The sequence below is a fragment of the Hippopotamus amphibius genome, chromosome 1 (assembly GCF_030028045.1).
Source record: "Hippopotamus amphibius kiboko isolate mHipAmp2 chromosome 1, mHipAmp2.hap2, whole genome shotgun sequence".
NCBI lineage: Eukaryota > Metazoa > Chordata > Mammalia > Artiodactyla > Hippopotamidae > Hippopotamus > Hippopotamus amphibius.
The window spans coordinates 9,260,634-9,273,915 of NC_080186.1; the positions used below are offsets into that span (position 1 = coordinate 9,260,634).

General features: G+C 43.5%; 1 protein-coding gene across 8 annotated transcripts in view; it reads left to right on the plus strand.

The window, feature by feature from the left end:
- VPS13D (vacuolar protein sorting 13 homolog D) overlaps window positions 1-13,282 on the plus strand; it is a 236,908-nt gene that overhangs the window by 16,886 nt on the left and 206,740 nt on the right. For 7 of the 8 annotated variants that reach the window (XR_009047684.1, XR_009047679.1, XM_057696667.1 and 4 more), the window contains exons 6-15: window positions 1,854-1,970; window positions 4,636-4,740; window positions 5,954-6,124; window positions 6,542-6,642; window positions 7,479-7,647; window positions 9,666-9,767; window positions 9,909-10,110; window positions 10,813-10,992; window positions 12,109-12,239; window positions 13,075-13,150. Coding sequence is in view for 6 of the 8 variants with exons in the window: in XM_057696667.1 (XP_057552650.1) it covers window positions 1,854-1,970; window positions 4,636-4,740; window positions 5,954-6,124; window positions 6,542-6,642; window positions 7,479-7,647; window positions 9,666-9,767; window positions 9,909-10,110; window positions 10,813-10,992; window positions 12,109-12,239; window positions 13,075-13,150 (1,354 nt within the window). In the remaining 2 variants the exon portion in view is untranslated. Of the gene's footprint in view, window positions 1-1,853; window positions 1,982-4,635; window positions 4,741-5,953; window positions 6,125-6,541; window positions 6,643-7,478; window positions 7,648-9,665; window positions 9,768-9,908; window positions 10,111-10,812; window positions 10,993-12,108; window positions 12,240-13,074; window positions 13,151-13,282 lie in introns of those variants that run through there. The other variant, XM_057696644.1, reaches the window with a different exon arrangement.

Below are 13,282 nucleotides of genomic sequence, written 5' to 3' on the forward strand. Positions count from 1 at the left end.
AGTGACTCCTGACAGTAGGGGAAAGAGCAGAACTCCAGTCCAATTTCTCCAGAGGTGACCAGGCCTTTTAAAGGGAGAATGAGGGTGTGTGTGTGTGCGGCAGGGGGATGGTAGGGCTCAGGTGAAAAACTACAAAGGGTTGGTCAGTGTAGATGTGATTAGGCCAGCTGTGTCTGCTAGCTGGGCTTCTGTCCTCCTGTAGAGATGGGAGACAGAGGCCCCATCCTTCCCGATGATTACATTTCAAGCGAGTGGCATTTAGGTCCTTGAGTTGTAGGAGATACATCACATAGGGACAGAGAAAGGATTCACTGTTGTAAGTCCTTTTTGGTAAATGCTCTAAGAAAGAGGATGGGGGGGGGGTGCACTATTGTCAGGTGTTGGCTAGAACAAACAGCCCTGAGCTTTTCCAGGCAGGAACTCAGGAAGGGAATGGAATGTCCCAGGGACACAGCCTTGGGCTGCTAGAAGCCTATGTTAAAATTTGGTCAGGTCTCTTAGTGTAGGGATTTGAATGGAGTGTTCATACCTAGAGTTTTTGCACTTCTCAGGATAGACCACATTTTGTTTATTCATTTATCAGTTGATGGACCTTTGGGTTGTTCCCACTTTTTGGCTATTGGGAATATTGCTGCTGTAAACATTCATGTATATGGTTTTGTGTGAACATATGTTTTCAATTCTCTTGAGTGTATATACCTAAGAGTGGAATTGTTGAGTCATACGGCAACTATATGTTAAATTTTTTGAGGAACTGTTTTGCAGTTTCACCAGTAACGTGTGACCATTTCAGTTTTTCCACATCCTGATCAGCACTTGTTATTGTCTGTCTTTTAATAACAGCCATATTAGTGGGTATGAAGTGAAATCACAGTGTGGTTTTAATTTGCGTTTCCTTAGTGGTTAGTGTTGTTGAGCATCTTTTCATGCGCTTATTGGCCATTTGTATATCTTTTGGAGAAATGTCCAAATTCCTTTTCCATTTAAAAAGTGTATTTTGTTTTTTATTGTTGAGTTGTAAGAGTTCTTTATATAATCCTGGATTCTAGTCCCTTATCAGATACATGCGTTGCAATATTTTCTCCGTATTGATTGTCTTTTAACTTTCTGTTATTTTTTATTTTTTTTGACTGCATTGGGTCTTCATTGTTGCGCGCAGGCTTTCTCTACTTGTGGCGAGTGGTGGCTTCTCTTGTTGCAGAGCCGGGGCTCTATGTGTGCGGGCTCAGAAGTTGTGGCTCACAGGCTCAGTAGTTGTACCATATGGGCTCTAGAGCGCAGGCTCAGTAGTTGTGGTGCACCAGCTTAGTTGCTCCGTGGCATGTGGGATCTTCCCAGACCAGGGCTTGAACCTGTGTCCCTTGCGTTGGCAGGCAGATTCTCAACCACTGCGCCACCGGGGAAGTCCCCTGTTATTATTTTTTAATTCACTGAGGTAGAGGGCTTTTTCTGTAGCCCCACTATAGAGGCAAGGGGAAATAAATAAGGTCAAAGTGGAAATCCCCCGCTGGTGTTTGTGTCCAGGTTTGAGGACACAGAGGCAAGATTAAGATATCATAAGAGAGGGAGGGCCAATTACTTAGCTACAATGGTACTAGTTTATTTCAGTGTTTAAGGTGTTTTCTGAAATGATTTAATGAAAGTATCATCTCTTCTTGAGATGGTAGTAATCAAAAAATACCATTCATGTCCAGCTTCTGATTATAACTCTCTTAGAAACTTAGATTCTTGGGCGTGTGTGTGACATAAACTAAACATTTGTGTAAAATGTCTGCTATGGTTTGCTTAAGTAAACCCCTGCCTATGTTCTACTTGCAGCAGTTGTCTAAATGTATTTTTTTTCTCCCATGCAGTTAAAAATACAAGATGTCCATTTGCGCTTTGAAGATGGTATTACCAATCCTTCCCATCCTTTTGCATTTGGCATCTGCATTAAGAATGTGTCCATGCAGAATGCTGTGAACGAGCCTGTGAGTACGAAGTATGACTGCAAACCGGGAAGAGAGCACTAGGTCTGGGGCATTTAGGGCTCTGCCTTGCGTTCTTCTGTGTTAGGTACATGGGGTCACGATCTTTTTCTTGGCGTCCTTTGGCAGGTGTGGATGTCTCTTGTCTCATCTGCTGAAACGGGGAAATAGTTAATTTCTTCTCCCCTGTCGTTATTTCACCACATCCATTAAGTGTTGGCACATTTTGTACACGAAGAAACTGAGGTGCAGAAAGGATCTCATCTTTGATTTTCTTCTTATATTCCGTGCACTCATGGCTTCATAGTTCCAGCGGCCACCTGGGAATATTTGCTGATGGCGTCCACATCTTGAAGGCTATTCTCCACCCCTCTTCTGACCTTCAGGTTCAAGGTCTCTAACTACCTATGGGACGCCTCGTGGTATTTTAGGCTTGTTAACATCAAAATGCTCCCCTTATATTCCACCTGCCCATTTTGCTCCCCTGAAACCAACTTTTTTCCTTTATTCTCTAACGTGTTACTGAATGTTAGAAACACATACATGGAAACTGACACCGTTAGTGCCCTTTTATGTGCCAGGCATGTGCTTTACATGGTTTACCTCATTGAATTCTCATTACTGTTCACCACCACGGTTATCCTTGTACCACAGCCGAGGACTCTGAGGAGCGGAAGGATGAAGTGAGTGGTGGAGTCAGGTCTTGAACCCAGGTGGACCAGCTCTAGATCAGGGGTTGGCAGACTGTGGCCTGGGGGCCAAATCTGTCCCGCCTGTTTTTGTAAATTAAGGTTGAGTGGCTCACTGCCACGTCCATTCACTTACATGTTATTAAGGCTGCTTTTGTGCCACACTGGCAGAGCTGAGTAGCTGCAGCAGAGAATGTATGGCCACAAAGCCTAGATGTTTGCTCTCTGGCCCTTTACGGAAAAGGTTTGCCACCCCTGCTGTAGAGCACGTGTTCTTACCCACGGCTCTGGTCTCTAGAAGCCTGTGCTCATCTCTTCACTTCTTATCCTCAATTTCCACATCCATTTGGTCACAGCGTCCTGCCAGTTTTTCCTGCAGAATGTCTCAAATGTGGCTCTTCTTCTCATCTTCACTGCAACTGTCCGAGTTCAGGACTCTGTCAGCTTCTGCCTGGGTCAGTAAAGTCCTGACTTCCGTGACCTCCTTGCTTCCGTCCCAGGCTCTTGATTCATTCTGTGCCAGTGTTTCTCAGCCTTTCCCACGTGACAGCACACAAAGAAGGATGATGGTATTTGTACAGGACACTGGGACAAATGGATGTGGCTGCTTGGGGCTGGAGGTACTTAGCTCAGAGCAACCAAATACAGTGAACTGTCAAACAACATGGATTTGAACTAAGTGCAGGTCCACTTAACATAGATTTCTTTCACTAAATACCTGCCACAGTATTACATGGTCCTCAGATGCAGTACCTTAAATACAGAGGGCTGACTCTAAAGTTATATGTGGATTTTCAACTGCAAGGATGGTCGGTGCCCGTACTCCCAAGTTGTTCAAGGGTCACTGTATTCCTAAAATGTAACTTGATCCTATAAACTTGCTCGTTATCTTGACACACTCATGACTCCGTGAGGGGAAGTTCCACTTTGCCCCTGTTGTCAGAGTTCTGTTTCTAAAACTCATACCGGGTCCTGGTGCACGCCTACATCAGAACCCTCAGTGCCTCCATGTCCCTTCAAGTACGGCGTCCAGACTCCTTAATATGACAAACTTCTTTTCTTATTGTATTCGTTTCCTAGGGCTACGATGACAAAAACTAGGTGGCTTAAAACAACAGAAATTTATTTTCTTTTGTTCTGGAGGCCTGAGTCCAAAGTCAAGGTGTTGGTAGGGTCGGTTCCCCCTGGAGGCTCTTAGGGAGGGACTGTTCCATGCCTCTCTCCTTGCTTCCAGTGGTTGCCTTGGCGTCCTTGGCTTGTGGATACATCACTCCAGTCTCTGCCTCCATCTTCACATGGCCTTCTCCCTGTGTGTCTGTTTTCTCTTCTTACAAGGACACCAGTGATTAGATTAGGGCACACCCCAATCCAGTGTGACCTCATTTTAATTTGATTATGTCTGCAGAGACCGTATTTCCGAGTAAGGTCCCATTCAGTTTCTGGGACGACATGAATTTTGGGGGGTGTGGGGGGACTATTCTACCTAGTACACCTAGTAATGTTCCAGCCTACTTTGCTCAACACTTAACTAACTCCCCGCTCCAAATATGTGTCCACACACGTGACCCCATACTGCCCCACCCCTGGTACAGTGCTCCCGTTATGCAGATGATTCTCTGTCCTCTGGAGTTATCAGGGCTTTTGTGCTGTTGGCCCCACTCCTTGAAATGTGTCCCAGCCCTTCCCTTCTGCTGTTTGTTTGAAAGGTACACATCTTTCGATATTCATCTGCACAGTGACATTTTCTCTGTTTGTTTATAGCATCTCATATCTCCTCCCTCTGCTTAATTAAAATTATTTGCATGTTTGTATTTCCAGTTAGTTAGATTCTGAACTCTGTAACCATGTTTTCATTGAGTTTTGTATCCTTAGCACCTTGCAGAGTGCCCAGTGCATGATTCTTCACAAATGGCCTGTTGAATGAATGGATACATTTTTGAATAAAGAATCATCTTGTTTTCTTCCCTGTCTTCCCTCAGGTACAGAAATTAATGCGGAAAAAGCAGTTAGATGTGGCAGAGTTCAGCATCTATTGGGATGTCAATTGTGCTTTATTGGGGGATTTGCCTCAGGTGGAGTTACAGGTATGACTCTGGCAGGGCTTTGTTATAATACAGCACGGCAGGAAAGTGGTGTAGGATCCCTGCCACGTGGGGTTTTGTTCTCCACGTCTCTGTTCCCATTCCCACCCCCCCCCCCCCCACCCCCCCGCCATAGGTACCCACTCTCGAGTATGTTTGCTTGAGATGTGTGCTGTGTCTGTAACTCTGAACATTATATGGGGATTTGTGAATGTTTTACATTTATAGTGTATTATAGATTTCCTTTTTTTCACTTAAAGCTCTGTTTTTGTTTTTGTTTTTTTAAGATCTGTATTGCTGTTTCTACTTCTGGTGCATTGCTTCTGACTGCTGCATGGTATTCCACTGTATGCACTTAACATGTTAGCGTTCTCCACTCTCTTAGTCACCATTATACTAGGCATCTGGATTTTCAGTGAATGAAGCATCAGATCTGATTCTTAAAGAAGAGCTTTCTTATTACATTTTATGTTGAAATTTCAGCTTCGGTAGCATTCCTTTAAGAAATACTTTGAAAATCATTATAAATCATTGGATATAAAGTATTACTGTTTGTGAAGGATATTAAAAAAAAAATCTCAGCTTAATCTTTTTGTAAAGAAATTGTAGGCGGTTTAGTGAAACAGAGAAAAAGGACTTGTTTCCCTCAACTGCGATTATCTTTGGCTTGTATGCTATTGTACAGAATGGTTTTTGTTCTGCTAATTTGATTAAATAAATACTGCAAGCATGCAGTAGAAGAGTATGCAACTAAAAAAAATAAAGGCAAAGATCTTTATGATCAATACGTAATAGTCTCTAAGACTATTAGGTTTAAAAAACCAAGGTAAAAGAGCATATATACCGTTTGTGTAAGAATGGTTTAAAAAGTCAGAAAATTATGCATTTGCTTGAATATGTACAGAATGCTTCTGGTGGCATACGTAAGAAAATAGTGTCATTGGTTGCCTCTGAGTAGGGTAAGTGGGTGGCTGGAGGATGTATGTAGGAAGGAGAGGTTTCACTTTTTTTGCCTTTTAAAGTTTAAACCATGTGAATATATTACCTAATGTATTACCTGTAAGAAATATAAATTTAAAAATGCTCAACTGGTAGATTCCCAGTTTTATCCTGCTTTTGGATTCTGATGTAATATGCTGTAGATTAGACAGCATGACAACAGGTGACTTGATTGTGCAAAACATTTGCTAATGACAGCCATTCTTGTGACACTCAGGAGGCCATGGGCAGGAGCATGGAGAGTCGCGATCATCACTACATCTTGGAGCCTGTGTGCGCGTCTGCTCTTCTGAAGAGAAACTGCTCCAAAGAGCCTCTGAGGTCTCGGCACACTCCCCGTATTGAATGTGACATCCATCTGGAGACCATTCCCTTGAAACTGTCTCAGGTACTTACCTCTTTCTCCCTGTAACTGTTGGACTGGTAACTGGGGTGATAGAAGGGTGTCAATAGAAGGGTCTGGATACTTCGAGGTCCCCTCGTGGGAAAGGAAGTGTGCATGAGACCAAGCTGTGGTGGGTGTGGAACCCTTTATACAGTCAAATTGGGTGGGTCCCAGGTTAGTTTTGACTTGATGTTTTTAAGTGCTGAACAAAGAGTACAAGAGAGACAGTAAATCCACGTACTTAACTGGCAGTGTTCAGAGAGCCGTGCCACTCGGTGTTGGGGTTTGGTCTTGCATGTTGCACTGGATTTCAGCTCAGGGGGTTGACTAATATGACTTGTTCCTGTGACCTATATGTCTTAACTGAGCAAAAGAAACAAACCAGTTCTAACCTAGTATCTCTTAACCTCTAATAAAAAGCTGCAATACCGGCAAATCATGGAATTCCTCAAGGAGCTGGAACGAAAGGAGAGGCAGGTGAAGTTCCGAAAGTGGAAACCCAAAGTGGCCGTATGTGAGAAGTAAGGCTTGTCAGTTACGTGTTGTGTATGAAATGTATTTTCTAGCATGTTCTTTTTTTGTACATAGATCAGAAATATGCCTCACTGTCTTTTACACATGTTTGGAGGTAAAAGTACAGTTGGTTTTTCTGGTCTTTAAAATGCCATTTCTGTTGTTTGTCCTCGTTGACGTGCTGCTGTGTATCTCTTTGGTGTCACGGGTTTATTCTCAGGTCAAGCGTAGTGGAATTTAGCAGGTCCTCTCAGCCTCATTTAGCAAGGAGACCGGTGTTGCTCTGCTGGCATCTGATTGTGTGGCAGATACTCTGCAGCACTCTTGAACCTCCCTCCCTCTGTGTTTTCTCCTAAGTTGTTTGGTCAGCATTTATATAGTACACTTGATAACATCTGTAGCAAAAATAAATCTTGTTTATGTAGACGTGTTAAACTTGACCAGTCAATATATTAAAATTTTTTTAGATCCCGTGTCTTTCCAGTCTTTCTTGAAATATTCCACTTGCAATCTTTCATAGTCGAATCCTTGCTGATGGTCTTACGATGGTATTTGCTGTATAGCCGCCACTTGATTTTCTGTCAGTGGGAGGGGCCAACATTATGGGCAGTTCAGACCAGCTGAGTGATATGTTATAACCGGTGCCTAAATCAAGGGTCCGGTAAATTGACTTTCCCCACATGTTAAGGTTAGCCTAGTATTATTTGAGTTTGAGGCATAAACAGATGGCTGACGAGAGAAAAGATGTCTCAGGAGGGGAGTGGTGTGTTGTGGATTGCCCTGGTTCAACAGCATTTTTATCAGTTTTGCTGTAAGCGACTAGATGGCTTTTTTAACGTTTCAGCTGCCGAGAGTGGTGGTATTTTGCTCTGAATGCCAACCTGCATGAGATCCGGGAGCAGAGGACACGCTGCACGTGGGACTTCCTGTTGAGCCGGGCCCGCGATGCCGTGTCCTACACTGACAAATACTTTACCAAGTTGAAAGGAGGCTTGCTGTCTGCAGACGACAAGGTGAGGGGGCTGTTGTCTTGTGTTCCTCCTCTCCATCAGAGGGTAAGAATGTCTCTCAAAGGTGGAAGAAAATGGAATCTGTGAAGAAATAAAGTCTTTGTTTGGGCTCGTAGTTTTACAGGATAAAGTCAGTCTTATTAGGGTGAGAGCTTCTTGCAAGGCCTGGCTTTGCCTTGGCAGGAAGCATTCTCCACCTTCTGATGCTTGGGGACAGCTGGGCCATGGGGTGGGAGGAAGAAAAAAGGGCCGTGGTCCTGCCAGGCCTACCCCCTCCCCGCCCTCCCAGCTCTCTGTGCAGGGCCCAGAGAGACATTCCATCTAGTCACTCATGTCTCTTCAAAACCCGATTCTAATTCTTTTCCTACAAAGTCTATAACTAATCTCTGTGGACTTTGGCCCACATTTTCCCTACTCTCAATTGACTTGATTGATCTTGGGGTTTTGGAGGTAGAGGCTAGGCCGAGGGTGTGAAGTAGGGGTGAAGGCGAGCTCCTGTCTTAGTTACATGCAGGACCAGTTACCTTTAGAACCAGCAGTCCTGGAGCCCTGGCATGGAGCTCCCTCCCGGCTCTGCTCTGTCTGCCTCTGTCTCCTGGGGGAAGGCAGTGGGGAGTGTTTTCCTCCTTGATATGTTTTGGTTTTGTGAGCATCTGTTTTTGTAATAGCAGTTTAGACTGTTTTTGTAATTAGCAGTTTCCGGTATTTTGGCTTGGGTACTATCTCTTAATTAACTCTTTCTTTAGTAAACCCTTCTTAGCTTCCCTTTAGCACCTGTCTTAGCTCAGGCTGCTATAACATCTTTCCACAGATAGAGGGGCTTAAACAATAGACATTTATTTCTCACAGTTCTGGAGGCTGAACAGTTCATGATCAAGGTGCTGGCAGATTCGGTTCTTGGGGAAGACCATCTTCCTGGCCTCTGGACAGCTGCCTTTTCACCGTGTGTGCACATGGCCTTTCCTGGGTAGAGGGAGATCTGTGTGTCTTCCCCTTATTATAGGGAAACTAATCCTATCATGGTGGTCCCATCCTCATCACGTCATCTAAACCTATTCACCTCCCATGGGCCCCATCTTCAAATCACATCATGTTGGGGGATTAGGGCTTCAACGTATGAATTTTGCGGGGGGGACACATTCCACTTATGAAAGCACCCCACTGTGGCAATGCTGAATCCCTGGGTGTTTTCACCTCTTCTGCTGGCACCCCGAGGTATGACCCACTCACTTTGCTAGTGCTTTTATCACCAGTGTCAGGCATGGTTACTGACATAGAAACTTTATGAAAAGGATGGAATAAACCAGACCTTTTGTTCTGGATGGTTTTCTTAAAGGCACAGGCAAAGACATGGAGGGAGAGAAAAATCTAAATTACAACTGAGGTAAGCGAGTAAACACGTATAATCTCCTTTTTCTTAACAGTAGGGTATAAGAAACAGCTCAGGATAGCCAACTCTGCTTTCTTCTGCATCTTTGCATGTAGCTGGCCGCCATTGTTTTTTCCTAACTAGCATGAAACAAATGAAAATGACTACTTCCTTGCAAATGTCGCATACGAAACATAAAGGAGCTGGAGGCTTACACACTTACTCTGTAAATGTGGTCCTCAGTTTCCTCATCTGAAGTAGGAAGGATAATAACTAGCCACCTACTTGAATCAACTGAGGTAATGCACGTGAAGGCACTTTGTAAATCACCATTGCTGCACAAAGATGGGGTATTCTGGTAGCACATGTCTTCATTTACCCATGTTCAACTCAGTACTGTCTCTGCTCCCTCTGTACTTACCGCTAGCCTCAGAGACCAGGTAGAATCTATCAGAGTTATGTGGAGAAGCTGTCTAAACCAGAAACATAGCAGTTATAGAATTAACTGTGTATCTTCACTATTTCTTGACCTGCAAAATGTTGGGAAACATTGGAGGCCAGATGGGTTCCTTCACAGTACTGGGCTGATTTGTAAAGGTGTCCAGTTTCTCTGGAGCTATAATACCTGTTTTGTTTGTTTTCACCTAAACAGGAGGAAATGTGTCGGATTGAAGAGGAACAGAGCTTTGAGGAATTAAAGATTTTGCGTGAACTGGTTCATGAACGATTTCACAAACAGGAAGAACTGGCAGAGGTAGGAAATCCTCCATAAGAAGATGTGTTCAGGCCCAAGAGGCTCTGCGTGCCTCTGCATAGGGGACAGAGAAGAAGCAGTGGTGTATCACTCCCTGTTTCTGTCTCGGATATTCATGTGTGTCATTTTTGATCGACACAGAGCCTACGAGAGCCTCAGTTGGAGTCTCTGGGAGACTCTCCTGGAGACCCAGAATCTGGTGGAGGCAGTGGGATGCTGCAGTACCTTCAGTCCTGGTTTCCTGGCTGGGGTGGCTGGTACGGCCAGCAGAGCCCTGAAGGGAAGCCAGTTGAGGGCTTGACTACGGAGCAGCAGGAACACTGGACTCCGGAGGAGATCCTGGGTAAGGTCGGGCTGGCCTTCACTGGCCTTTCTTGGCTGTGGTGAAGGGAGACACTTGGTTCATAATTCATCTGGTGTATTTTGAATAAAAAAAAATAGACATTTGTAACAGTTTGTCAAATGTTCATAGAGGCAGAGAGAGGAAGTTTGCAACTCCATTACTGAATTGGAGTATTAATACACTTTCACATTGATCTGAGTGGCAGTGATTGTAGGAGAATTAAATCTGAGCAAGTTCAGAAGTTTTAAGCTCTGAGGCTTGAATACCACTCCAGAGCCACCCTTTACACCCAGGCTGTCCATTATGGTAGCCGTAGTCACAAATGGCTATTTAAATTTGTGAAAATAAAATAAAAAATTCACTCCCTTAGTTGACTAGCCACATGAGCCACAGTGTTCAAAGCCACCTGTGGTGAGTGGCCACTATGCAGGATAGTGCAGTGCAGAACATTGCACTGTATCAGGTGGTGCTGCCTTCATCTGTACTTCATCATGAATTTAGTATCGTGCCTTGTTTGATAATAAGTTGATCAGAGCCTTTATAAACAGTTAGGGTCGTTTCACGTTGGTGAATAAAAGTCACCCACGACTTTGGAGTTCTCCCCTGAAAAGGGGGAACATAAGTAATGTCATCATAACCATGATCAGTGCTTTTAAAATTTTCCCATGTGTTTTCTTAAAGTCTCTTCTTCCTCACATTTAGGCTCCGAGGAGTTTTTTGACCCCACTGCAGACGCCTCTTGTATGAACACGTATACAAAGCGAGACCACGTCTTTGCCAAACTGAACTTGCAGTTGCAGCGGGGGACTGTGACTCTGTTGCACCAGGAGCAGGGAGCTCCCCAGATGAATCCGAGTGCTTTCATGCAGCTCGAGTTTTCAGGTAGTGCCCCCAGAGCGCTACCTGATGCTCTTTAGCTTTCTGGGTACCAGTGTCCACTTGAATCTCATTATTTGCGATAGTTATGTTCTAGAAAGTTGCGTGAAGACTGAATTATGGCCCCAAGGAGCAACACAAGATTAGGTGCCTGGAAGCCTCTGGTCATCACATTCTTCAACAGATCAGTACATAACCTCGTTCTATGTGTGCGTGTATTTAAAGACACCTAATTTAATATATGTTGTTGATTCATTAAGTGAACTCACGGCCAGTGGCACTGTAACTCATGCCCAAGTTACATGGAGTTACATGTAGTTATCTACCACATGTATTTCCTCTATAAGGCATAGCATTTCAGCAGTGTGCTTGGGGGCCCTTTGAAACAGCAAAATCACCAAGAAACAGCACAAAAATATGAAAAACTGTCACTAAATAGACCACACAAGGGTACTTGTATGAGCTGAAACAAAAAGGCAGAGCATTGCCTCGTTCAGCTTCAGCTGGGAACATGTACGTCAGGTGACTTGAATATTTTGCTGCCTGCATGTGTCTGTAGAGCACTGTGAGTATTATTTTGGGGTCACAAGTAAATTTTAGTGAGTAGGTGAATTTGTAAATATGGAATCTGTGAATAATGAAGATTGACTGTTTGACTTCTTTTTGTGAATTTGGATGAAAAGGTATGTAAATAAATACCCAGATGTTAGTTTTCTCTTCTCACAAATAGATTTATTGCAGTTCATAACATAGCCACTCAGCTGAGGTTTGTCAGTAGTTCAAAGGCAAGTGACCGAAAAAAAAAAAAAAAAACCTAGTTTGTTTCTGACTTTATAATCTTGAGAGCTGAGAAATCATAAACTTAGTGTGAACTAGCAGATTGCTCGAATTTAATTGTGAAGTGCTCTGTTTAAAATTCATTCTGTTGAGAAACTTCTAAAATTCCTTATAGATTTATATAGATAGACATGTAGTTATATAGATAGGGTTATTTTGTTCTAATTTTGAGGAGGAATAATTCATGATATCTGATAGTCCTCTGTAAAATATTATATCTAATATTTTTAGACTACTTAAGGCCATGATGGCATAGTATCAACTCTTAACATTTATTTTCTGTAGGTGTAAAACTTCTAGCAGAATCTCTTCCTCGAAGAAACTCCTCCTTGCTTTTAGTCCGGTTGGGTGGACTGTTTCTTCGAGACCTGGCCACAGAAGGGACTATGTTTCCTCTTCTGGTCTTCCCTAATCCAGTACGTACAGCAGTGGGATGGCTGATTCGTCCAGGGTGTTGGTGAATTGTGGTCTGTTTCAGGCAAGCAATAAGTAATATTAACTTCATTCATTCAGTCCGATGTGATTATTTTGAGACAGGTAAGCTGATCGAAATCAAACTGGAGTTAGAGAAGTTTTTTGAATTTGTGAGAGAGCAAGTGTTGGTGGGGGCTTACGGCAGTGCCTTCTTCCCTCCCTGTGTTACAGCTACCTTGGAATAGTGGCTCTGATTTGGAAGAAAATGCCATAAGCACCACTGTTTTCTGCATTTCAGTTTGAATTTCCTCTGTGTCTGACAGTGATTTTCATGTATTCTGACCCTTAGTCACTGATAGGACATCTTATCTTTCCGTAGTTATAAAAGAACCACCTCAAGTTTTCTCTATAGATGTCATTTTTTATATATAATCTTTTTAGACTAGAAGATCTTTGATCTTACTAAGTTGGCAAAGATATGGTTAGAAGCGTTGAATCTTTATCCCCTTATTCTTCCCGTAATTTTTTGGCGTGGGGGATTGGGGAGAGGATGGGAGGGCAGCGTGAAAGTGTGAAAAGCTGTACACATTCAGTCCTTGTCAAGCAGTCATTCATTAAGTGTGCTGAATGCAGAGTAGCGCACTGCCTGTACCAGGCTGGGGAAAGGCACAGGGTGAGGGATCCACCTGCAAGCCCGCAGCCCCCTGATGTCAGTCGAGTTTTGATCGACTGTGCTAAGTGAGTGTGAAGCCAAAGGGTAAGATGTGAGAGAGCGTGTACACAGTGAAGTGGCCCCTCTCACCCTGACCTTTATGCATTTTCTGTGTGTTTTATCAGCAAAAAGAAGTTGGCAGAGTCTCACAGTCTTTTGGACTCCAAACAACATCTGCAGACAGAAGCGAGCATTACCCTGGTAAATTGTCATACGTTCTTAAACTCATCCATAAAAATATGATGATTATAGATCAGCAGTCTTGGTCAGCAGCAGAGAAGGAGCATGTCGTGTTTTGTGCCCAGTGGTTTGCCGTGTGGATCCATGTCTGAC